This window comes from Juglans regia, chromosome 14, assembly GCF_001411555.2.
Source record: "Juglans regia cultivar Chandler chromosome 14, Walnut 2.0, whole genome shotgun sequence".
Lineage (NCBI taxonomy): Eukaryota > Viridiplantae > Streptophyta > Magnoliopsida > Fagales > Juglandaceae > Juglans > Juglans regia.
In genome coordinates this window covers 3,934,879-3,960,422 of record NC_049914.1, presented here as the reverse complement: position 1 = coordinate 3,960,422, position 25,544 = coordinate 3,934,879, and the positions used below count along the sequence as shown (strand labels likewise).

The 25,544-nt window shown below is 38.4% G+C and overlaps 7 protein-coding genes across 10 annotated transcripts; 3 read left to right on the top strand and 4 right to left on the bottom strand.

Moving 5' to 3' along the window:
- Positions 1-1,160: 1,160 nt before the first annotated feature.
- LOC108999359 (zinc finger protein GIS2-like) lies at positions 1,161-5,746 on the top strand. 4 transcript variants are annotated; one of them, XM_018976250.2, is made up of 4 exons: positions 1,161-1,282; positions 2,188-2,397; positions 3,348-3,440; positions 4,933-5,746. In XM_018976250.2, the coding sequence occupies exons 2-4, from the start codon at positions 2,273-2,275 to the stop codon at positions 5,465-5,467; spliced, it is 753 nt and encodes a 250-aa protein (XP_018831795.1). In that variant the 5' UTR covers positions 1,161-1,282; positions 2,188-2,272; the 3' UTR covers positions 5,468-5,746. The 4 variants fall into 4 exon arrangements, with proteins under 4 accessions (XP_018831795.1, XP_018831792.1, XP_018831794.1 ...); XM_018976247.2 differs by having other exon boundaries at positions 1,161-1,346; XM_018976249.2 differs by having other exon boundaries at positions 1,169-1,282; positions 1,924-2,397.
- Positions 5,747-6,043: 297 nt separating this feature from the next.
- LOC108999358 (uncharacterized protein At3g28850-like) lies at positions 6,044-7,564 on the bottom strand. Its single transcript, XM_018976246.2, has one exon. It carries the CDS (start codon positions 7,378-7,380, stop codon positions 6,247-6,249), a length of 1,134 nt encoding a protein of 377 aa, XP_018831791.2. The 5' UTR covers positions 7,381-7,564; the 3' UTR covers positions 6,044-6,246.
- A 3,116-nt stretch (positions 7,565-10,680) lies between these two features.
- Positions 10,681-12,825, top strand: LOC108982256. The gene has a single exon (XM_018953573.2). The coding sequence runs from the start codon at positions 10,681-10,683 to the stop codon at positions 12,823-12,825; it is 2,145 nt and encodes a 714-aa protein (XP_018809118.2).
- A 4,884-nt stretch (positions 12,826-17,709) lies between these two features.
- LOC108982258 (putative RING-H2 finger protein ATL71) lies at positions 17,710-18,204 on the top strand. Its single transcript, XM_018953574.1, has one exon. It carries the CDS (start codon positions 17,710-17,712, stop codon positions 18,202-18,204), a length of 495 nt encoding a protein of 164 aa, XP_018809119.1.
- Positions 18,205-19,292: 1,088 nt separating this feature from the next.
- On the bottom strand, positions 19,293-20,432 carry LOC108982264 (cucumber peeling cupredoxin-like). Its single transcript, XM_018953585.2, has 2 exons — positions 20,237-20,432; positions 19,293-19,798 (listed from the first exon to the last, which is right to left on the bottom strand). The coding sequence occupies exons 1-2, from the start codon at positions 20,430-20,432 to the stop codon at positions 19,293-19,295; spliced, it is 702 nt and encodes a 233-aa protein (XP_018809130.2).
- A 902-nt stretch (positions 20,433-21,334) lies between these two features.
- On the bottom strand, positions 21,335-22,929 carry LOC108982262 (agamous-like MADS-box protein AGL61). The gene is made up of 2 exons (XM_018953581.2): positions 22,506-22,929; positions 21,335-22,059 (listed from the first exon to the last, which is right to left on the bottom strand). The coding sequence occupies exon 2, from the start codon at positions 22,051-22,053 to the stop codon at positions 21,439-21,441; it is 615 nt and encodes a 204-aa protein (XP_018809126.1). The 5' UTR covers positions 22,054-22,059; positions 22,506-22,929; the 3' UTR covers positions 21,335-21,438.
- Positions 22,930-24,298: 1,369 nt separating this feature from the next.
- Positions 24,299-24,942, bottom strand: LOC108982263 (RING-H2 finger protein ATL70-like). The gene has a single exon (XM_018953584.2). It carries the CDS (start codon positions 24,876-24,878, stop codon positions 24,393-24,395), a length of 486 nt encoding a protein of 161 aa, XP_018809129.2. The 5' UTR covers positions 24,879-24,942; the 3' UTR covers positions 24,299-24,392.
- Between the last annotated feature and the right edge of the window lie 602 nt (positions 24,943-25,544).

The window sequence follows — 25,544 nt, the reverse complement described above, 5'->3', positions numbered from 1 at the left end:
TTTTTAATCAGATCTATTGATGTGACATATTTTAAGGTCAATTTGTTTTCGTAGATGAATTGAGATTAAAGTTAAAAAGTGAATAAAATATTATTAGAATATTTTTTTAATATTATTTTTATTTTAAATTTGAAAAGTTGAATTATTTATTTTATTTTGTGTAAAAATTTAAAAAAGTTATAATAATTAGATGAGATAAGATAAATTGAAAAGAGTTGTGAAAATAAACAAAACCTAACTGTTGTTATTTAACTGATTGACACATGAAATCATTAAAAATATACAACATCCTTAACTGTAACGTACTAAGGATAACATGATCTAAGAAGGTGAAGAATAACATCACTCTTTTCATTGATCAATTTTGTAGATTTCCATTAAATTTAAGTCGATTTTTACTGATTTAAGGTGTCAGTCAACGTCCACTCTAATAATCTAAAGAGATGATCTCTCTCAACTATGCTCAATCCAAAAAGAGAGAGATTGACTTGTAAAAAAGTTATGGTATGATGAGCCCACAAAATACAAAATTAAAATAAATGGTCGGCTTCGTTTATTTTCACAACTTATTTCATTTTATCTAATTATTATAATTTTTTAAAATTTTTATACAAAATAAAATAAACCATTCAACTTTTTCAAATCTCAAAATAAAAAAAATATTATAATAATATTTTATTCAACTTTTAACTTTTATTTCAATTCAACTCATCTTATCTCATCTCATATGTGAAAATAAACGAGACCTTAATATATTTGTTTGTCGAGCATAGCAATAAGAGAATTAAAATATAAAAACCAAGGAAATTGTAGTCTCAACTTCGAGGGTGAGAGGAGGCCTCCAGAGAGAGAGATTAGAGAGAAAATAGAAATTTCAATATTGCATTCATCATAAAGGGAAATCACCAATTAACGTGAACATATACCTCATCTGTTTGTAATTAACTATATATAGCAAGTAGTGCTACTGTTACTGACTGTGAAAATAAGAAATAACAACAATGCAACTAATGGGCCGAAGCCCTTACAAATTAAATGGGCTAGAAGTCCTTACGGCTAACAATTAAAATAGGCTCAAGGCCTAAAGTCCAAGCTCGGCCCATAAGAGGCCCACCCACGTGAGATGCCTTCTCCTCCTTATCTCCCGATCCTTCCTTCTTCCTTTCTCATTTTCCCCTTTTCATCTTCTCACAAACCCTAGACTCCAAACGCCGTCAGCCCACTGGTCGCCTCCGTCGCATCTCAGCCCTAACTGTTACAAAAAACCACCGCACTTGAAGAGGTTGGTCTAAGTTATTTGAGGCTATTTGATTTCTGATATCTCCGTGAGCTATTTGCCATATCGGGTAACATTTTCGTTTCTTTTATTTTATTTTCTTTTTCATTCAAAATTTGTCCCCATTTCGGTTCACTTTTTCATTAATTTATCATTCCTCTTGCTCTTTATATTTCATAAACTTGAGATTAGGTGTTGGTTGTTGTTGATGGCGGTTCTTTCTATGTTGATTGTTGTTGTCACTGTTGCCGCTAGTCTGCTTTGTGCCTGTAAATTGTGTTTTAGTGATGGCAGCCTGTCTGATGATAGTTGGGAATTGTGTAATTTGTTACTTTTTTTTGTTTGTCTATGCTTTTAAGATAAGGATTTAAGTTTCAATAGTTTATTTGAAAATTTTCAGGTTTTTAGTAAAATCTGCCAATTTGAATGAGTTTATGCCAATTTTTGTGAAGTGAATTACTTGCAGTCATCAGCCTCTCACTTCTCTTCGTCTGTCAATGGTCCAGTTTATAAAACCATGGTGATGCATACCTTTGAAAATTCTCTCCCTTGTGTCAAATAAGGAACTTGTCCCACCCTCTTCCTCGTTTTCTTCTCTTTTCAATTTCATAAGAAGTTTTGAGTCTGAATCCAGTCGATCTATATAGGATTGGTGTTGGATTGGGAAGGTTGACTGTTTGCAAGGGATGCTTGAATTTCTAATGAAGGGTGTAGTTGAGGAACTGGGTTCTCAATGTTTGGGTGCTGCATGCAGTGGTGTTCGTTGCAATGAGATCGTTCTTATTGAAATTATATGTTACTTGCTGTTGGGGTTTGGTGTGGTTTGGTGTTTACTATTTTGGAGCTGAAAGTAAGGGGTTTGGTATGGACACATGGATATGATCTTGGGTGCGTGGTTGTTATGTGGACAGGGAGGAAGCGGCGGCTGTGTGGTGTTGTGGTGGTGGAATTTCGGCAGTTCAGTGGTGGTAGGTGGTGTTAGGGAGAATATTAAATATGAGTTCAGGCAGCCAGAGCAGAAGCAGGAGCAGGAGCAGGAGCCCATTGGATCGTAAGATCCGTTCTGATCGCTTTTCCTATCGTGATGCACCTTACAGGAGAGATTCACGTCGGGGTTTCAGGTTTTCTGAATATGTATTATTTATTTTATTCTTTTACTTATAAAAACTTTTATTTATTTTTTTCTGCATAATTAGTGTGCTAGGGAAGAAAAAGTAAGCTCTATGCTTCACTGAATCACTACAGACAATCTCTGTGTGTACTTGTCATCCTGTTTGGGTTGACAAGACTGATACTTGAATTTATCCTTAAAACCTTTAAAGTTCATGTTTTATAACTTTCTTTCTTATTATGTGCTTTTGCTTTGTTTTCAAACTATTGTTTGGAAATATTGTAATTTTCAAGCCCAGTGCCAATTCCGTTAGGAATTTCAATTCATGTCGCCACATGAAGGTTATAACACATGAGGCTATAGAAACGTTCCCCTTCCCCAAATTTTACTTCACAAATAAGGATTTTGAATGTTAGAATTTGTATTCTGGGTTATACATATGTTGACCTCCTATAAACCATATGGATCTTCCTTGAATCGTTACAGATTTACAATGTGTACTCGGTGTAGTTTATGTTTCAAATGGAATCCCATTGCATACTTTTATTTGATGATATATATATTTTGAATGTATTTCTCTCTCTCTCTCTCTCTCTCTCCCCCACACACACCACTTTCTTGCTCTCATGAGCATGCACTCGTATTCGATAACATGCCAGCTGGCTTCTTTTGCTGAATATCAATATTTATTTGTTTTAGCTTTTTTGTTTGCTTAGATTTATCTCATGTACAACCCGGGCACTCGGGCAACACCTCATTTGATCATTGATAAAACTTGAATAACTCACAAAAAAGAAAAGGAAAGAAGAAAGAATATCAAGATTTATTGTGATGTAATGCTTTCCTATTCTATAGGAATATCAAAAGGTGACTGATCTTATAGAAATTGGATTTTGGATGTAGAATATACTATTTCATTATTTGCTATTTAAATTTTACTGTATCTGGTTTTTTTTCCAGCCGTGACAATCTGTGTAAGAATTGCAAACGTCCAGGTCACTTTGCTAGAGAATGCCCTAATGTGGCAATTTGTCACAATTGTGGCCTACCTGGGTAAGTAAACTTCTGAACTGCTTTCTGATTGAAACATTATGTTCACCAAAGTTAAAGCTCGTGTTCATACTTGAAGGCATTACTCATTTCACAGTCTTAGTAAGTTTTTCATGATTTCCCAAAGAGTATACATCATTCCGACACTAGAGATTAGCCAGTGCTTTCCCTACAAACGTGTAGACCTGATATCTGCAAGTTTTAATAGACTTTTTGTTACCACATCTGACACTACCACCTCCACCTCTAACTTAACCAACTTTCTGCAGCTGCTGTTACAGCCTATGTAACCACTGAAAACCAAAACTCACCTTATGTCAACCACCACAAGCAAATAGCTATTGCAGCCCTGCGTTGCATTTTAGATACCAGCACTCCTTCCAAAAATTACCAACACCTTCACTATCTTTATCTGCACACCATCTGCTCCATCTTCACCTTTGAGCCACTGCCACCGTCACTGCCTAAGCCAGTGTCATTAATCAAATCATGACACAAATGTGGTGTTACCTCCATTGTGTCACCAGCAACACCACTATTTTCACCGGGTAGTGATAGGGTTACTACCCTCTTACTACCCATTTACTGCTTATAGTGTATTTGAAGTTTTTTTTATTTATTTTTTTATCATTTTCTTTTAAGTTTTTTTTTAACATCCTTAATCATTAAGAAAAAATTATAAATATATATAATTTTACTAATAGTCACTTCCTTAACCATTAAGTAAAATTAAAAATTAAAAAAAAAATCAAATACAAAAAGAGTAGTAAATGGGTAGTAGGAGGGTAGTAACCCTTATCATTATCCATTTTCACCACCCCCATCAAATTCTGCCCCCTGCTGCTCCATTTCTGTTCCACTTCACTTTTGCCTCAACCTCTACCTTATCTTTTCAGCTACCCTCATCAGCTTATAAACAATGGAGGCCTTCGATCTAACACTACATTTTTAAAAAAATTTATTTCAAGCATATCCATTGAGGCGAATGCCACTTTTTTCAATAGCAACCAACACCATATCATTTTTATTTCTAGGATTGTGAGAGGACGATGTAGGAGCTTAGGGCTTTTCGATCCATTCTCTTTATCTTTTGATGAATGCTCATGTTTAATCTGTTTCTAGTATTCAGGACTTTCTTGCACTTTTTTTCTTTTGTTGATTAAGTGCATATCTTGCATACTTGCACTTTCTTGTACTTGGGTGGCACCCTTGTAGCTTTGCTTTTGTTGATTAACTTACCTAAAACAGAGCATAAGTTACGCCAATCTCTATGAAAAAGGATGTGATCCTTAAATGATGAGAATAAGAATTCCAAGGTTTGGATGTTCCATTAGTGGAGCTTGGATTTCTTAAGAGTTTCAGTATCTCTAGCTAATGAAGAGCAGGACCTCATGGGAATAAAATTTGCCTCATCTAATGGTGTTGTTCACCCTTTGATTTTTATGTCTTTTAACCGTGACTTTTCATTCAGTACTGATATGTTCATCTTGTTCAGGCATATTGCTTCAGAATGCACTACAAAGTCACTATGTTGGAACTGCCGAGAACCTGGCCACATGGCCAGCAGTTGTCCAAATGAGGGCATCTGCCACACCTGTGGTAAGGCTGGGCATCGTGCTAGAGAGTGCACAGCTCCTGCACTACCCCCTGGGGACTTGCGGCTTTGCAACAACTGTTATAAGCAGGGTCATATTGCAGCTGACTGTACAAATGAGAAGGCATGCAACAATTGTAGGAAGACAGGTCACCTGGCACGCGATTGCCCAAACGATCCCATCTGCAACTTGTGCAATGTAGCAGGGCATGTGGCTAGACAGTGCCCGAAATCCAACATTATTGGCGAGCGTGGTGGTAGTGTTCGCAGCAGTGGTTACCGTGATGTTGTATGCAGGAATTGCCAGCAGCTGGGTCATATGAGCAGGGATTGCATGGGCCCCTTGATGATCTGTCACAACTGTGGTGGACGTGGACATCTGGCATATGAGTGCCCGTCTGGCAGGTTTATGGATCGCTATCCCAGGAGATACTGATGGACGACACTGATCATGTCTGGGCAATATTTTGTTTATTATGCTTTTACCTTTGCTTTGGAGCAACTGAAGGTTGGAATTTAATAGATTACAAGGAGTGGATTTGGGAACTTCATTTGGTAGGGATGTGGTGATATTAATGAGGAGCATTTTATTTTTATTCCATACCACTTACTAGGTATGACTGTGCTTGTGTTTGGATCGGATTTTGCTGTTAATAAAAACTGTATGCCAATTATGCGACCAGATGGTGCCAAATTCATTGAACGCTTTATTTTATTTGTTTTAGGTGTTATATTTTCCACTGAATTATAAGCAAATATCATCGTTACAGACTCGAGATTATCTATATTTTGTGATGAGACAGGAAAATGTATTCAACTTGTGGAGTTAGAAAATGACATCTCCATTGTCATATCCTGAAACTTTTCTGGGCTTGTTATGCAACCGATATAGGTGGTTGAACGGTGATGCCAAGAGATCCTTGATTCCTTGCAAATCTGAGCTCTGTTGTTTTATCCAAATCTTCTGATAAAAACACTGGACGACGCATTATAAAAACAAAATGGATCTCAATTTCAATTTACTCTTTTGAATTCTACTTGGCAAAGCTGTATGTAGCCAAGGAATGTTCATATTTCAAGGAATGTAGCAGAGCACCCCAAATGAATGGAAAGAATGTTCAAAACACCCAAAGAAAAAGAAACTACAAAAACAAAAATAGGCACTCAAATTGTAATAGATACACAAGAAATTATATAGCAATCCCAAATGCTTTTTCAGCAGCAAAAGGGGCATATAATTAAGCCATTCTCATTACACACCTCGCACTTATTCGACTGTCCATTATCGTCAACGACTCTGTGGCTGCCATTGCAGTTGAAGCAGAGCACAAACCGGACTCCGGCGCACCCTTCACACGCACCATTGGAGTTATCCATCGGGACCCCTTGAAAAAGCGGCCGGAACTTCCCTTGCTCATGCAATGTCAAAACCTCTTCGGCTCCGCCAATATATCTCCCCCTTATGAAAAGCCTCGGAGGAAGTGGTTTGCCGTCCAAAAGCCTCCACATCTCTTCCTTGAACTCCATATGCATCGACACGTCCCGCTCGTAGAATAGTACCCGAAAGCTCTCTAAAAGAAAACGAATGCTTTGGCATTGTTCGAACGTCTTTCTTATCCCTCGAAGCGTCGTCGTGTAGAAGATTACCGAGTCTCTACCCCCCTGCGGGCACTTCTCTTCGAAGCCTAAAAGCGGGTCGTCTTCCTCCACGCGACGTGCTTTTAACGGGGGCTCCTCGTCTTCTTCTTCTTTCTTTTCAAGGCTCTCTTGCTCGATTCTGGCTATTTTCTCTGGTTCACTAATTCGAATATGCTCTTTCATCGCTTTCTCAAAGGCGGCAAGTAGGTTTGGGTCGAAGAGGCTGCTGGAGTTCAAGTCCGGCCGCCGGAAAGACGAGATGTCAATCTCCGATAAAGGGGTTTGTCGGCATATATCAGTTCCCAATTCCGACGGTTCCAAAGCTCTGTTCTTCCTGAATTCGGGCTCCGATCTCAGTAAGTTCTCTTTTTGATGGAAAGAAACCGGGTCTTCTGCTTCCATTGGCGGCACAATGTTCTCTTTGTTGTCCAAATCCTCGTCAAAATCCTCTTCAAGGTCTCTCATAAGCTCTGCCACATCGATAATGTCAGGCTCTTGCGCTATCACACCGCTCTGTATTGCCTTCTTCGGCTTCAATTCATTGCAGACCAACTCTGTCTGAACTTTAAGATACTGATTAATCGGAACAGGCTCAGCATGCTCTTCTGATAATGCAGTTACTTGAAGAATTCGATCAGGTACTTTCAGATACCCAATAGGTCGAATCGACTTGAGCTTCTTTAACAGCTTTCCCTTGATAATTCCCTTCATTTTCTCGAAGTTCAAGTATCGAAATCTAATTTGGGCAAGGAATATTCAAAGCTCGAGAAGGGGGGTTTCTTAGCCGATGATATACGAGTGAGAAGCATAGGCAAAAAGAGACTCTTTTTTCGGTCCACAAGATGGTGTTTGGACACAGAGAGAGAGAGAGAGAGGAGAGAGATTACAACGGCTAGAAAGTTGTTGCAGCATTTTAAAATTCGAAAACGTCGTGGGGACAGAGAAGGATTGGGTGGATCCTACGGGTGAAAAACACCAGAAGGGACACGTGTGCGATAGAGAGAGGAGTGGAGTGGCTATAACGGTCATAATTTGGCGGGCCCTAGGACTGCTTTACTTGAGTGTAATCGATCATGACCTTTACCAAATTCCCTTAATTTTAACTTTTTTAATTATTGGCATTTGATGATAATTTGGATGAATAATGTGAAATTTCTCAAAATTTTTTAAAATAACGACCAATTCAATTTTCTTAAGTTTTTTTTTTATTCAGTAAGGGATTATGTATACTTAGGAGCATGCATAAGAACTTGCTTCCTCTTCAACATTCTTCATGATCATGAAAGATAATTAAACAATTGTCATTATGCTACAAGGTCACTAGCTAACGACCAATATTTTTATTTAATTATCACTAATTAATGATATTATATATTAATTATTGATAGAGAGATACTTTAATTATAAATTAGGGCTAATTGCACAAAAGTAAATCCATAAAATGACATGGCATGATGGGATACTTTAAATTGTAAAGTTAATCTAACAGATCTATTATGGTTACAGATCAAGATCAAGACCCAGTCCAAGATAAAGACGGAAAGCAAGATTCCTTAATTATAGGAAACGGATGTAAATAAGATATTAGAGTAATTTGTATTTGATTAGGACTTAGCAACGTGTATATGAAAACACCATTACAAATACAAAGGATCACCACCCAAAATATTTACGGTAGTTTTACAAAACCTTTACAAGATCACATGCATGAAGTTACGTTATTTTTTAGGTTTAGTTTTATGTAATTCATTTATGTTTATAGTACTCCTCTTATTGATATAAGTATGGTGATTAAAAAGTGATGAATTTGGATAATTAGTATACACACTAAGCATGGTGGTCTAGTTTTCACCTAATTATATTAAGAGAAGCATTACAACTATAAAGATATTTTATAAAATAAATCTATAAATAATGTGACTTCATATGATATGTTAAATCTACTTTACGATACAAATAACTTTACAATCTAATGTACTATACCAAACCATATAAGTTTGTATGCTTATTTTTATGAAATTTCTTTATAGCTAAAATATTTATCTAATTGAGTTGATTTTTGTGTTTGGTACTAATTAATTGGGAGATAATACTCTGGCACGGATCATACGGATGTGTTGTTGCCAAACAAAGTTACCATATAAGTAATGTTATACATCATAACACTATTCCACTATCATCCTATTATGTAAGATGTGGTATATTTATTATTATTGGATGATAAAAATATCTAATGAATGATCATTCAATGGTGATAGATGTGTCATATATTATATAGTAGGTCGATGAAAGTGTGATGGTGTATAAAATTTTCTTTACTATATACAGTATACACCTTTGAATATATAATACTCTCTTGATCACTACTATATATTTTGGCAATACATGAAGTGTTGTGCGTTTATAATTTTTTTAGTTATTTATAGAAAAAAATATCAATCGAGTTTTTGTCTAAATTTATGTTAAGATAAGAGATAGAAAATACGTCCATTATAAAGTGAAACTTACAGTTTTATTTCTAATTTTAATTTTGTCCTAATTAGATGGCATCCATGAATTAAGCTTTTTAAAACCTCTTTGTTCTAAAAAAATATGGAATTAATGAAATTATAGAATTTAAAAAATATGATTAATTGTAGTACTCGAATTCTATGAGCGAGCCGGGCCATTTTTTTCCTATTTGATGATTCTTTGAATAGTAAGAAATTGTATTAACTAGAATTGGAGGGTAGTCAACCGATCGATCGACATGGTTGGAATTTTTTTGAATAGAGCAAATCATGGAATTACTTTGAAGTTGTGTCAAGATTTCTAGGACATAATTAATAATGGTAGATTTTCGCAATTAACAAAAGAGAAAGATATTAAATTAAGAATCTTTTAGAACAAAAATTATATATATATATATATATATGCTGTTTTAGACTATGATCACAAGGAGATCATCATAATATCATATGTATTGATCTGCCGCCATGGTTATACAGAAGAAGATGAGCGAAGGCAAGAAAACCAGAGGCCGACAAAGGATAGAAATCATGGAACTGGCGGAGGAAAGCAAAAAACAGGTAACTTTCTCGAAGCGCCGTGCCGGCCTCTTCAAGAAAGCCGGCGAGCTTTGTGTCTTGTGCGGCGCGGAAGTGGCCATGTTAGGAACCCTAAAATGGAGAGAAGAAAACACGAACTGGAGGAACTGAAGTGAGGAACCTACGAAGTGAACTTGAAGGTAGAAGTTTGGAACTAGAAACAGCAACGTTTGGAGTTGAATCATGGTGCAACGCAACGTTGAAGAGGAATAAAAGAGGAAGCAGCTGTGCAGCGTTTTAGTTGGTTTTCATTATGTAACACACAGCGTTTTGGTAGTTATAAACCAAAACGGTGCGTTTTCATTTACTGTGAGTTTTCATTCAGTAAGTAGGTCATTTTATCTTACCTTTTATGGTTGTTAGAGGTACGGGTATAAAGGAAAAGAAAATGATGTGTAGTGAGGGAGGAAAAAAGTGGAATCAAAAGTTTTCAGTAGTTGTAGCAGGAGAAAGGAATTGTCTCGAACAAATTCCAGCGTGATTTATGTTATGAATTTCAGCCTTCATCTTCATCCCTATGTCTATTCATCATTTCATCAAACAGTTTATGAGCATTTCCCTTACTGATCGCAGCAGCCATCATACATTCTTATAGCATTTCCTTATTACAAACAGCAAGAAATAACCAGGACCATAACAAGTGGTATCATTTGAGCACCGATCCTGACACAATCCCCTTCCGCACCCCCATCCATGACCATTGACAACCAACATATTGACAGCCTAGAAAACCAGAAGATATAACCCAGAAAAGTCACAAACAGCCATACAAATTTACCATCCAAAAACCCAGAATCTTGCAACCATGGCTGAAGCTACTAGATCCAAACAAATGCAACAGCAGATTGATGCCTTGGAGGAGAGCCACCTCGCTACCCAAACACGCTTCAACACCATTGATGAGAGGCTAGACTAGCTCAATGAAATGGTTCTAACCTTGGTTGCTCACCAGGGGAATATGGCACGGGACCTGCAAAACCATCAAGAGAATGAGCAAGTGCAGCAAAGGGGGCAAGCTCTAAGAGGTATTCGTTTGGAGTTTCCTCACTTTACGGGAGAAAATCCATCTGCTTGGATCTTTAAGGCATCACAGTACTTTGAATACCACCAAACAAACCCTGCCCAAAAACTATTATTGGCCGCATACCACATGGAGGGAGAAGCATTAGTATGGTATCAAGAGGCCTTAGATACAGACCAGTTTGTGAGTTGGGAAACTTTGATGAGGGCTATGTTGATTCGCTTTGGACCAACTGCCTATGATGATCCTATGGAAACCTTGACTAGGTTGAAGCAAGTCACCACAGTAGCCGCCTATAAGGCTAGTTTCGAGTCACTCTCGAATAGAGTGAGAGGCTTACCCGACCACCATAAGCTGAGCTGCTTTCTCAGCAGCCTTAAGGATGAAATAAGGTTGCCTCTTCGCATGTTTAACCCACACAACTTAACAGCAGCCTTTGGCTTAGCACGAATTCAAGAAGAATACCTTATTAGTGCTAAGAAACCAATGAAGTTCTTGGGGGAAAAGGGGCAGTTTAGTCCCACTAACAACTATGTTTCGTATGGGAGTAGTGGTGCTACAAGAAGTAACAACCAGAAATACAGCCCTCCTATCAAAAAAGTTTTCTCCACGGAATGGGATGAGAAGTGTAAGAAAGGGTTGTGCTATCATTACGATGAAAAATGGAACCCCAATCATATTTGCAAGAAAGCTAAAGTGTACCTCCTACAAGGAGTGGAGGATTCGGAGGAGAGGGAGGTAGGTGACGAGGAAATTACGGTTGCTGATTTACTTATTGAAGGAGACTCAAAACAGAAAGGGGTGGTGGTAGAACCCGAGATATCCTTAAATGCAATTACGGGAACTCCTAGTTCTAAGACTATGCGACTCATGGGGTGGATAGGGAGGACACAAGTGGTCCTTTTGGTGGATTCAGGGTCAACACATAGCTTCGTGGACCCCTCTATTGCTCAAACAGCCAAGCTGGTGGTTGATGAGTCAAAGAGACTTGCTGTCAAAGTTGCTAACGGACAGATAGTGCAAGGCTTAGGTTACTGCAGTAACGCCAAGATCAAGGTACAAGGTATATCCTTCTATCCCTCCTTTTATGTTTTACCTCTTGGGGGTTGTGATGTCGTTCTTGGCGTGGATTGGTTGGAGACACTTGGAACCATTGCTTGGAATTTTCATGAGTTGTCCATGAAATTTCTGTATCTTGGGAAGAATGTTGAGTTGTTGGGACTGAAATTAGAAGGGTTGACCCTTGCTAAGGGGGGAAAATCAATGCTTACATCCATGCAAAGGGGGAAGGGGTTATTTTTGCAGCTTGTTAGTGAAACAAATGTGTTGAGGATCTCGGGTGGAGGAGATGAGGTGCAGAATCTGATTTCACAGTTTCCAAAGGTATTTGACATTCCGAAGGGACTTCCACCCTCAAGACCCCAAGACCATAGAATACCCCTTAAAGAAGGAACCCAACCCATTACCGCTAGACCTTACCGTTACCCACACTACCAAAAGTCAGAAATTGAAAAGATAGTGGCTGAGTTACTTGAATCAGGTGTAATAAGACCCAGTTCAAGCCCCTTCTCGTCTCCCGTACTTTTGGTCCGTAAGGCGGATGGGAGTTGGCGTATGTGTGTCAATTATCGAGCACTTAACCAAGAAACCATAAAGGATAAGTTCCCTATCCCCGTTATTGATGAACTCTTGGATGAGTTGCACGGGTCGGTGGTTTTTTCAAAGCTGGATTTGAGGTCCGGATACCACCAAATCCGGGTGGTAGCCGAGGATGTGGCAAAAACAGCATTTAGAACTCACGAATGGCACTATGAGTTCCTCGTGATGCCCTTTGGTTTGACTAATGCCCCATCAACTTTTCAAGGGCTGATGAATGAGGTGTTTCGACCTTATTTGCGGAAGTTTGTTTTAGTGTTTTTTGACGACATCCTAGTGTACAGCAGCTGCTGGACAGACCATTTAATGCACTTACGTGTGGTGCTGGAAGTACTAAAAAAAACCAATTATTCGCTAAATTGTCCAAGTGTCAATTTGGGGTCAATGAAGTAGAGTATTTGGGACACATAGTAAGTGAAAAGGGAGTGATGGCTGACCCACGGAAGGTGGTTGCTATGCTGGACTGGCCGGTACCAGTGAATGTCAAATCCTTAAGAGGATTTTTGGGGTTGACGGGATACTACCGGAAATTTATAAAGCGGTATGGAACAATTGCTGCACCATTAACGGATTTACTTAAAAAGCATGCCTTTGTGTGGACTGAGGCTACCTTAAAAGCTTTTAAGGAGCTGAAATTGGCTGTAACACAACCTCCGGTTTTTAGATTGCCGGATTTTACCCAACCATTCACGATTGAGTGCGATGCAAGTGGAAAAGGAATGGGGGCGGTTTTGATGCAGGGGGGACAGCCACTTGCTTATATGAGCAAGGCTTTGAAGGGAAAGGAACTCCTTCTCTCCACATATGAGAAGGAGCTCCTCGCGTTAGTAACAGCGGTAAGAAAATGGAGGCCCTATCTTCTAGGGCAGTCTTTTGTAATAAAAACGGACCAGCAGGCCCTGAAATTTTTATTAGAGCAACGTGTGGGCACCGTAATTCAGCAAAAGTGGGTGAGCAAGTTAATGGGGTATGATTTTGTTATTGCTTATAAGCAAGGCAAGGAAAATGTGGTGGCGGATGCATTGTCAAGGAAAGGGAATGAGAATGAAGTAGAGGGTGGATCCTTAGCAATGATAACATTTCCAACACCCGAATGGGTAGAGGAACTTAAGGCCAGCTACGAAGAGTCAGTTGAACTTAAGCAGGTCCTTGGACAACTAAAGGAGGGTACTGTTCCAGCTAAAAGTTATCAACTACAGCAGGGCTTGTTATTAAAGAATGGCAGAATTGTCATCGCAGCAGACTCATCATTTAAAGGGAAGGTTCTGCAGTATATACATGATAATCCTATGGGAGGCCACTCGGGTTATTTAAGAACCTACCAAAGGGCGAAGCGGGATTTTTATTGGAAGGGCATGAAAAAAGACATAAAAAAAAGTGGTGAGGGAGTGTGTGATTTGTCAAGCAGTGAAATATGAGACCTCACCACCAGCAGGGTTGTTGCAACCCTTACCCGTGCCTCAACAAGCGTGGACAGATATTTCTATGGATTTCATAGAAGGATTGCCCATGTCCAGTGGTTTTAATGTGATCCTAGTTGTTGTTGATAGGTTCACAAAATTTGGACATTTCATACCCTTGTCCCACCCTTACACAGCAGCTGGGGTGGCCAACTTGTTTTTGAATCATGTGTTCAAGTTACACGGTCTACCCCGCACTATTGTGACAGATCGGGACCCAATATTTGTGAGTTCTTTTTTGTAGTCTTTTTTTTCCTTACAGGGGTCAGCACTCAATCTCAGTTCTGCTATCATCCCCAATCAGATGGGCAAACAGAGGCACTAAACAATTGCCTAGAGGGTTACCTACGATGCTACGCGGGAACTAAGCCTCAAAGGTGGTCACAGTGGCTACCATTTGCTGAATGGTGGTACAACACATCTGACCACACAGCCACTAAAATGACACCATTCCAAGCCCTCTATGGTTACCCACCACCGATGCTACTATCCTATGTACCAGGAACTTCAGCAAATCAGACAGTTGACCAAACACTACAAAGCAGGGACCAGATTCTCAAGGTATTGAAGGAAAATCTTGAAGAGGCAAGAAATCGCATGAAGTTACACACTGACAAACACAGATCAGAGAGAACATTTGAAGAAGGAGAGTGGGTATACCTGAGGTTGCAGCCATTCCGACAGAAATCCGTTGTCCACCGCAGAAACATGAAGCTGTCTCCTCGATTTTTTGGGCCCTTTCAGGTGGAGAAGAAAATCGGTAAGGCTGCATACCGTCTCAAGCTGCCGTTGACTTCCCGAATTCATCCCACTTTCCATGTCTCATGCCTCAAGAGAAAGGTGGGAAGTTCGATCCAGCCACTGGCAACCTTGCCTCCAGTGGATGCGCAAGGAGAACTCCAACCAGAACCGGAAGACATTATGGGGCGGCGCTTGATAAAGGAGGGAAACAGAGGAGTTACCGAAGTGTTAGTCAAGTGGAGAGGAATGACAGAGGAAGAAAATACCTGGGAAAGGCTGTGGAAGCTTCAACAAAACTACCCACATCTTGTGGGCAAGATGCTATAAAGAAAGGGGAGAATGTTAGGAACCCTAAAGTGGAGAGAAGAAAACACGAACTGGAGGAACTGAAGTGGGGAACCTACGAAGTGAACTTGAAGGTAGAAGTCTGGAACTAGAAACGGCAACGTTTGGAGTTGAATCATGGTGCAACGCAGCGTTGAAGAGGAATAAAAGAGGAAGCAGCTGTGCAGCGTTTTAGTTGGTTTTCATTATGTAACACGCATCGTTTTGGTAGTTATAAACCAAAACGGTGCGTTTTCATTTACTGTGAGTTTTCATTCAGTAAGTAGGTCATTTTATCTTACCTTTTATGGTTGTTAGAGGTACGGGTATAAAGGAAAAGAAAAGGACGTGTAGTGAGGGAGGAAAAAAGTGGAATCAAAAGTTGTCAATAGTTGTAGCAGGAGAAATGAATTGTCTCGAACAAATTCCAGCGTGATTTATGTTATGAATTTCAGCCTTCATCTTCATCCATGTGTCTATTCATCATTTCATCAAACAGTTTATGAGCATTTCCCTTACTGATCGCAGCAGCCATCATACATTCTTATAGCATTTCCTTATTACAAACAGCAAGAAATAACCAGGACCATAATAGGCCATCATCGTGTTCTCTCCGCATAACAACGTGTTCTGCTTCGGCCACCCAGATGTTGAAACTGTCCTCGACTGCTGTCTCACTGGAAATCGTTCATCCTTCTCGCACACGAGTTCGTCTGATTTGCACGATCAGAACCTCAATAACGTTAATAATGTGGCTGCAGCGGAGTTGATGAACAGACAATATGCGGAGGCGCAGGAGGAGTTGGGAAGGGAGAAGAAGCGGCTAGTGGAGATAGAGGAGGAGGTGAAGAGGAAGAAGATGGAGAACAATGGGGAGTACTTCATGTGGTGGGAGGAGGCGGTGCATGAGAATATGGAGTTGGAAGAGATGGAGCACTACATGAGTGCTTTGCAAGAGATGCGATGGAAAGTGGGGAGCAGGCTTGAACAATTTAGGATGATGAGATCTGCTACTCATGATGAGGCTTGCGCCTGGGATTCATGGGAAACTATGTTGCTTTAATTTTATCAAGATTAATGACTTCTCCCATGCATCTTTATTCAGATTAATGACTTAATTCGTTTTTCTTTCTTTGAAAACATGAAACTGGGGTTTAAATATCTGACCTAATTAGGACGGAAATTATATCTATGTATAATTGGGTAATCTTTTTTTCTCACTCAATTGCATTGCATGGAGAGACTTGAAGAACATATATAATTTCATCTTAATCTTAATTAATGGATTGGCCTTAACCAACATAAAAATTAATGGATTTGCCTCATCCAGTCATGAACAAAAGTAACATTTTTTTTTTCAATATATCTACTTGGAATTATTTAAAGATTTTAGGCTCTCTCTCTCTCTCTCTCTCTCTCTCTCTCTATATATATATATATATATGCCGGCAGATGACTCCTCCATACCCTTATTTCATCAGTCTTTCCAACTCTTTTGCCTCATATATATGCTTTGGCTCTCTGCATTGTTTCTAAAGCATCTGTGTCTGAGTTGAAGTCATAAATGAACTTGCTGCAGTAAGCTTCATGGAAAGGAACTCGACTTGATTTTGTAAGGACCGGACGTAATTAATTATCTAAGCCAGCATCACTGCCATTCCCATGCTCTTATAGCATCCATGGACAATGTCTTGCAAGCATCTGAGTCTTTCATTGATCTTTCCCCTTCTAACCCTTTCTGCTAAGCTGTGACTTGCAATAGCTTGGCCTCTTCTAGCTCTAACATGGCTTATATCTATAATAACCATGCAATAGCTACAGCTTCTTCATAGGAATTTCTAAAGTTCTCAAATGCAAGGCTACATTGGATCATTTCCAGGAAATAAAGATAATTAATGGGAGATCTCCTTGACTTGAACCAAAAGGATGTATTTTATCAAAAGTCCAAAATGAACCGTTTCTTTTTCCACCTAAGCACCGCTCGCGCCGCGGTTACGCATGCGACTTGTATATATCATTTTTGTTCATCTTATCGGCCGACTCCGAGCACTATATAGATACGTGTGTGTATATATAATATATGTGGGGATACAGTTCATTAAATAATTTATTGCCTATGTGTATATATAGGCTCCGTTTATTACTAATGAGATCATTTCTTCATAAATAAAACGCACCGTTTTATGGGTAAATGAAACGGAGATGAAATGCATGGGACTTTCACTAAGGGTATTTTGGTCAAGTTCATTCTAAAATGGGGGCCTTTCCGTCTATTTGGACTGCAAAGGAGTCTAATAATAATATTGCAGTATTAAATTTTTTAAAAATTATTTATAGTCCATTACATAATTATCATGATCTAATACATATCTACTTATATATAGGAGATCATAATGAGATCAGGAATTGCAATGGATCATCAAATATCGCACCAACCTCATAAGTACGTACAACTGATCCTAGTACTATATATATATATATTGTATACTAATAATAACATGACTCCAACTCCTAACCGATCAACATATATATATATATATAATTATGTGATAAAATAATTAAAAACCCATTCAAATTACAAACTCCAACTCTAATTCCCACGAAGCCCTAAGATAATTAGAAGTAGAAACAAATTCTTCTTTGGTCATTCATGATCAAGATACATTAATCATCACCTCTCTCTGTTCTCCAAAAATAAACGTTCCTTGATCTATTCTCGATCTTTGTTAATTAGTACTCGTATTAAGGAAACATGGACATGATTACTGGTAGCATGATGGGCTACTACGTTGACGATTTTCGTTTTGCGATCGCATTCCCTCTGGGAATCATCCTGCTCCTCATCCTACTCTCACACCTTGTTTATTTTTTCAGCACCCGCCTTCACCCGCCTGCATCTCATGATAGTCTTCGTCAAACCGGTCGTTCCCCACAAAATCTTGATCAGCTAGGCGCAGACTTCGTCGCCATTGAAGTTGGCCTTGATGAAGCCATTCTCCACAACTTCCCAAAGCTCCTCTACTCCCAATACAAACTCCAAAATTGCAGCTCGGGCGCTTCTTCTTCTTGTTGCATATGCTTGGAAGATTATAAAGAAAGTGACGTGCTGCAGACGTTGCTGCCTGATTGTGGCCATCTCTTCCATCCAAATTGCATCCATCCATGGTTAAGGATGCATCCCAATTGTCCACTATGCCGGAAAACGCTCGTCCCAGTTCCAAACACAACTCTCTCTAGATCTGATTGATAAGATACTACTGCCTCATCACATGCATGTACACTACTACGACATCGATCGACTCCTCATGAACAGATTTCAAGTGAGTGCTAGTTCCATCAGATTATAGCAAGATTAATTAGAAGATTGAAGATACGAGATTAGTTGTTAGTTGCTTTTCACCGATTAGTTTTGATGAAAAGTACTTGCGATTATCTGTAATTTGATACTATATATCATGCATACAGATACAATTTTTTGTGGTGCCATGAGCTATAAGATTCTATTTTTTTTTAATAAGACTTGTACTTAATTTTATTGATAAATCCTCGCTTAAACCCTCGTTTTTGGTCATAAAAAGATTTTATTTCTTCTGGATTTTTGTAATAATTAACAACATTCTGATTCAGATCTACTTTACTAGTTGCCTCATCATGTTATATCTTCCAGGATTGACGGATGGAGTGCGCGTTGAGAAAATTCAAAAGTTACTTAGTATGCATGTGTGTGTGAATGTGATATATATATATATATATATATGGGGCTTGTTATTTTTTTTGTTAAAATGATTATTTTCTGTTAAAATGAGTCTATTTTCGTCGTAATCAATCATATCGTCGCAAATAATCAGTCAGATGAACGTTAAAAGGGATGCAATATGGATTGTTGCTTGAGTCTGATAAATCATTAATTTTGCCCTCTTCTGTCATGGAAAGTTGAACATGGACGTTAAAAGGGATGCCAATATATATGGTGGCATAAAGATTGGTGAAGGAAGCTCTGCATCAAGCGTCAGAGCAGAGATTTGAGATAATGGTACACATGAGCATGATCCGACTAATTTTGATCATAATCAAGTAGAAGATTTCGCGCTCTCTCCCACTAAATGCAAACAATCACAGATTGACATGACGGAAAAAAACAAATTATAATGTAAATTTATTGATAATAGATATTCAATTTAGATTTCATGAGAAATACTGCATGGTCTCATTCTACGAGTGGATCAAGTGGAATAAAACAAGTGTTCACATCCTAAAGAATGCAATTTCAAGTGATCATCGGTCAATGCTTAATTCCTACAATATTATACCCGAAATCCAACTTAATTTCCTAGATCATCCAAGAATGACAAATCCCACCAAACAAATTTCAAAAGCCAAGCGAAAGATAATTTCAAAAAAACCCACGCCGAACCACCTTCCACGCTCCATTAATGTTGCCATAGACTTGTCATGATCAGTACTGGCCGGAGCACCAACTTCTGGAGGATAGCCATAATTAGGTGACGTCGATGGCGCCGGGTTTGGAACTGGAGGCTTACGCGGAGGAGATGGCCGTGAAGGCGATGAAGAAGGAGGAGCAGGCCGCGGAGAAGGTGACGGTGACGGAGCAGACTGAGATCCGTCAATGGAGGAGCACCCGTGCACCTTGACCGAAACTTTCAGCCCAAGCGCACAGTAGTTGGAGAAGTTGCTGATAAAATAGAAGACACCTTCCTCGGTGAGTTGAAAGTTTGCAGGACCAAAGTTCATGACATTAAAGGGGTTGCAGGAGGTGCAACTCTCGTACTCGTGTCTTGATACTTGAATCACATCGTTTTCTCCCGTTTTGAAATTAAAACCTAGTACATGATAATCAGATTAAGATAATTAGACACAAGATCAAAATCATTGCAGTCAGGCCAGATCATGTGGGTGTATTCAGTGCAACTAGCTAGCACATGAGACCAATGCATTATCTATATATATATATATATATATAGAGAGAGAGAGAGAGAGAGAGAGAAGTGCTACACCAACAAATTAAGAAATTATACAAAAATAATTCTACAAATTGACGGATTCCATGTGAGCCGTCAGATCTACGTTATAATAAAAGTATATTTACAATCCAACAAACCACGTCAAGATACATCAGTTTGTGGGATTACTTTAATTTATATGATAACTTCGTGGCTAGAGAGTATTTCTCATATAGATATAATATATATATATATATATGTATATATATAATCCTAATGGATCTTGAACAAGTAATTGTTTGATGGAGTCGGAGTTACTGAGAAAGTCGCCGGTGCGGAAGAAATTGGAGGAGGACCAGTTGGCGTAATAAGTTGGGGATGGTGGAATGGACCAGACAGAGCCAACTTGGTAAAATCGGACGCTAGTTGAGCTGCATGGTGATGGGCAACCAGCTGGAGGGGAGCAACCCGATGTCAAACCAAAGAACTGAACCCACCAAAATGCCAATGCCATGACCACCAGATGATCTAATTGAATAAAAGGGTGATCTCTCATGCCGTTATAGGGTGATCTAGACAATGAATGGGTTTTTGACAGAGTTGGAAATTAGAACTAAGATTGATCATATATACTCATGTAAGTTTGTAACGCCATACTAAAGTAGGAAGTTAATTAGAAAGTATAACGTAGTTTTAGCAGTTACTTAATTAGTAAGTGTCAATAACGGACCTAATTGTATCAAGGCGATCTAGGAAATTAGGGTAGAAATTAATCTAATCTCTGATCATCTGATCAATTTTCATGCTCCAGCGCCTGATCATCAGCCCAAACTCCAGTATTTCAAGTTTTTGTACATATATATATATATATATATATAAGGTGGTTTTAATTTTGGAATTAAGAAGCAGTTTCAATCCATGCATTCAAGTCCAAAAGCAACAAATTTTGGTAGTGATGAGACGCGGCTGGGCTTAATTAAAAAGAGGATCATCTTGAAAGGTGACTCTGATCTAATCTCCAGGTTATAATTAATAGCATCTTAAGCAACTTGATTCTCATTGCATGTAATAGTACTGTACGTATAAGGTCTGATTAGCGAAAAATAGTTTTCTATAATTTGATGATCAATGGTTTTTGTTAAAGCTTGCCGATCCATTAATTAAGATGAAATTATATACACATGTTGTTCAAGTCTCTGATCTATGCAATGTGGGTAATTTTGGAATAGACGAAATCAGTGAATGTATGAGAGTAAAGAGATTAAGCAATATGCTGCAGCAATACACAATATATATATAGCATTATCCTTAGGGCCGCCGTCTGATCATAAACAGGTTAAGTCTCTCCATGCAATGCAATTAAGTGAGAAAAAAAAGATTACCCAATTATATATAGATAATTCCGTCCTAATTAGGTCAGATATTTAAACATAAGCTTCATGTTTTCAAAGAAAGAAAAACGAATTTAAGTCATTAATCTGAATAAAGATGCATGGGAGAAGTCATTAATCTTGATAAAATTAAAGCAACATAGTTTCCCATGAATCCCAGGCGCAAGCATCATCATGAGTAGCAGATCTCATCATCCTAAATTGTTCAAGCCTGCTCCCCACTTTCCATCGCATCTCTTGCAAAGCACTCATGTAGTGCTCCATCTCTTCCAACTCCATATTCTCATGCACCGCCTCCTCCCACCACAAGTACTCCCCATTGTTCTCCATCTTCTTCCTCTTCACCTCCTCCTCTATCTCCACTAGCCGCTTCTTCTCCCTTCCCAACTCCTCCTGCGCCTCCGCATATTGTCTGTTCATCAACTCCGCTGCAGCCACATTATTGAGGTTATTGAGGTTCTGATCGTGCAAATCAGACGAACTCGTGTGCGAGAAGGATGAATGATTTCCAGTGAGATAGTGGTCGAGGACAGTTTCAACATCTGGGTGGCCGAAGCAGAACACGTTGTTGTGCGGAGAGAACACGATGATGGCCACTTCCGCGCCGCACAAGACACAAAGCTCGCCGGCTTTCTTGAAGAGGCCGGCACGGCGCTTCGAGAAAGTTACTTGTTTTTTGCTTTCCTCCGCCAGTTCCTTGATTTCTATCCTTTGTCGGCCTCTGGTTTTCTTGCCTTCGCTCATCTTCTTCTGTATAACCATGGCGGCAGATCAATACATATGATATTATGATGATCTCCTTGTGATCATAATCTAAAACAGCATATATATATATATAATTAGAAAAATTATTTACATCAGCCTGAGTTAAAAAAAAAAAAATGAAATGTCTGGAGAATGTAGGCTGATGTATAACCGGCCTCAATTAATTAAATGGTAGGTTTTCACAATTAACAAAAGAGAAATATATTAAAATTAAGAATCTTTTAGAACCAAAATTATGGGGTACGTACCAATTAGAACAAATGAGACTTTCCTATTTTGAAACAAAGCAAACACTAGCAGAGGGGGTGCGGCTGAGGCCTACCGAGAGGGAAGGAGGCGTGCGGCTAAGCACTGAGAGAGAGAGAGAGAGAGTGGCGAGCGAGAGAGGGAGATGGAGAGTGAGAAAGTGGGGAGGATCGGGTATGGCTTACCGAGAGCAAAGCGGCGGACTTGGAGTGGCGTGTAGTGTCCGACGGCACTTTCTGCGGAGGTTATGACGGCGTCTTGCTTCCTTTGGCAGTGCTGGACGTGAGGAGCTGCGATGGACTGGTGGATGCGGGGGTTGCTCTGTTTCGGTTGCTAAAAACAGGGGCTGTTGGGTTCTTGGTTTCTGTTCGGCGTTTGCACGGTGGCTGAGCAGAGGATAGAGGGTTGCGACGTTGTGGCTAAAGAAGAAGACGTGGGCTGCTGGACATCACGTGGAGTAGCTGCTAGTTGTTACCATGACTACGTGTTCTTCCTGGACGTGGACTTTGGCTGCGGTGTGGGGTTGGGCGACCTTTGCGTGGGAATGTGATGGCCGTGAGGGGTGGGAAAATAGTTGTGGAGGATTCTCACTGAAGGACTGAAGGCTGCAGCAACCCTAGGTTGGAAAAGAAAAGGCAAGGTTTGCATGAAGTGCAGAACGTGGGTATATATACATGCTCAGACGCCGTGAACCCTAAAGGGAAGAAGACGTTGGCGTGGAAACTGATAGCCGGTTCTCACTGGCTTGGGTGCTCAAAGTTAGGGCATTTTTCTTAATTTTGGCCCTCGAACCAACCTCTAAAATAATCTAAGTTATACCACAATTTTTCAGCCTATGAGAAGATGCCACCTAATCCAATAAAAAATATTTAATAATTATAATTCAATTAACAAATCTAATAAAAAAATATTCGATATCCATCAAAAATAAAATTTAAATCTATAGTCTATTTTAAAAAAATTACTGTAATTCCATGATTTGCTCTATTCAAAAAAATTCCAACTATGTCGATCGGTTGACTACTACGCTCCAATTCTAGTTAATATAATTTCTTACTATTCGAAGAATCATCAAATTATAATTTATAATTTCTTATAAATTATCTCATGAAATTGAATTAGTAAAAATAAAATAGTTAATTAGGGCATGATATCTATCTTAGCAAGAGATTTTATGTGATGTTGACGTCCATTCAAACCAATATAGCCACCTGCCCCCACTCCTCTTTCATCATGATTAATTTGACCTCTCTGGCCTATACATACATACATATATATATATATATATATAATATATGAACCTGATCTTATCTGAAAATATTCCCACAAATCACGCTGATCAGTACTAGAGGGCGATCATATCGTGAAAGTAGATATATACTATCTTTCTTTCTAAAATTAAAATTAAAATTAAAAACTATTTCATTAATTAGTGGAAATGAAATAGACTTGCACTACTACTCTTCGATCTAATAAAAATATGTATTGTAACAATTTATTTATAATGAAAATGAACTAATTTATAATTCACTGCATTTATCTTTTTTTATAATCATGCCTATTAATAATAAAAGAATTTTACTATAAATCAATCACTATTCATATTATATATTTCATATCTATAATTTGTTTATAAAGTGTAGAGATATTTTTTATAGAGTGTGTAAGTATTTTTATATGATGCGAGATGGTGAATAATGACTAATAAAAATAATTTTTCATAATAAAAATATGATGAATCGATCCGCCCACATGTAAAATGGATATTTTTTTTTTCTTAATTCTATGGTAAAAACTTGCATCTTTTTTAAGAATATCTATTAATGTTTTATAGCGCAGCTCATAATTAATGGAAATTAACTTAAAAGAGACCAAGTGTTACAGTTTTAAATTTATAAAATGACGTACCGTATTTTTACATGATACATTTTATTCATTTTATATTAAAAATAACATTTTTACAATCTAAGACCACGTCAACTCACTTCATGGATTCACAAATGGGGAGAAAATTACGTTTAAAAAACAAAAACAAAATCCAAGTAGTCTCTCGTCCAGTTTGCATCAGCAATCTAACTTTCTTGTGTCGCTGCGATAAGATCATCAGCTGTCTTTGGAGATGGCAGTACTGGTGTCTTCCGACACATCGGACATGTCGAGCGCAGCCTCATCCAGGGGTCGATGCAGTTGAGATGGAAGAGATGAGAGCAGTCAGGCAACAGCCGGAGCATGTCTGTCTCTTTATAATCAACCAAGCATATGGGACAGCAGCGAGCTGATCCTACGGAGTAATCCTTCTTTGCCTGAGAGTAGAGGAGCTTTGGGTAGCCGTTGAGAGTGGATTCATCCAGACCTCCCTCAATTCGTATCGAACTCGGGTCTGTTACTGTTCTAAGAACTCTGCTGCTCCGGCGAGATGACTGCCAGTCATGTTGGCCGGCGTAGCGCATGCGGTTGCAGGCAAAAGCGATGACCGCTGCCAGAAAAAAGACAGCAACGGAGAATATGATTCCATACGTAAAGCCACTGATGCCATCCCCAGGATCACTGCCGTCCATTTTCCTTGAGAATTCAGAGGCTGGAAACTGCAATTAATTGTTGCTGAGTTTTTTTGTGAGAGTACTGAGATTAACCCACATGTGTATGAGATATATATATATATAAATATATATTTATATATATATTTTCTTTTTGAATGTTATTTATATATACATAATTCGATTTTGGAATTTTGGGGTCAACGGATTCTGTCATTTTCATGCTGAGGAATCTCTGATCTGATCCGAAAAATATGATTTTTTGTTTCTTATTTTTTATTAGTATTGTTTGTGTTCTTTGATTAATAGTGGTAATTTTCCGACTAGGATCTTTTTCTTTTCTTGCAAATCAATGACTTGAGTTCAAAGGAAATTCATTCCAAACATTCTTTCGCATATTCGCTGATCACTACTTAATTTTGCATTCATAAACTAATTTCATCATTTTAGACGAAAACATTAATAAAAAAAACTAGCTAATTGATTTTGATCATCAGATGGTAATAATCTAGATCATCTCCATGATAAAGGCCATGCACCTAGCTTTATATATATATATATATATATATAACACAAAAAAAAAAGATTAAAGATAAAAGTATTTAATTTATATATTTTGGTAAATATATATTACCAAAATATATAAATTAAATACTTTTATCTTTAAATAAAAAATGAATTATTATA

Bases quoted from the DNA above. Each gene is read 5' to 3' on its own strand.
- LOC108982262 (XM_018953581.2), bottom strand. From the start codon at position 22,053: ATGAGCGAAGGCAAGAAAACCAGAGGCCGACAAAGGATAGAAATCAAG.
- LOC108982264 (XM_018953585.2), bottom strand. From the start codon at position 20,432: ATGGCATTGGCATTTTGGTGGGTTCAGTTCTTTGGTTTGACATCGGGT. The intron at 19,799-20,236 runs GTAACTCCGACT...ATCATGTACTAG, and splicing joins CCGCACCGGCGACTTTCTCA to GTTTTAATTTCAAAACGGGA.
- LOC108982258 (XM_018953574.1), top strand. From the start codon at position 17,710: ATGGACATGATTACTGGTAGCATGATGGGCTACTACGTTGACGATTTT.
- LOC108999358 (XM_018976246.2), bottom strand. From the start codon at position 7,380: ATGAAGGGAATTATCAAGGGAAAGCTGTTAAAGAAGCTCAAGTCGATT.
- LOC108999359 (XM_018976250.2), top strand. From the start codon at position 2,273: ATGAGTTCAGGCAGCCAGAGCAGAAGCAGGAGCAGGAGCAGGAGCCCA. The intron at 2,398-3,347 runs GTTTTCTGAATA...TTTTTTTTCCAG, and splicing joins GATTCACGTCGGGGTTTCAG to CCGTGACAATCTGTGTAAGA. The intron at 3,441-4,932 runs GTAAGTAAACTT...CATCTTGTTCAG, and splicing joins CACAATTGTGGCCTACCTGG to GCATATTGCTTCAGAATGCA.
- LOC108982263 (XM_018953584.2), bottom strand. From the start codon at position 24,878: ATGGACGGCAGTGATCCTGGGGATGGCATCAGTGGCTTTACGTATGGA.
- LOC108982256 (XM_018953573.2), top strand. From the start codon at position 10,681: ATGGTTCTAACCTTGGTTGCTCACCAGGGGAATATGGCACGGGACCTG.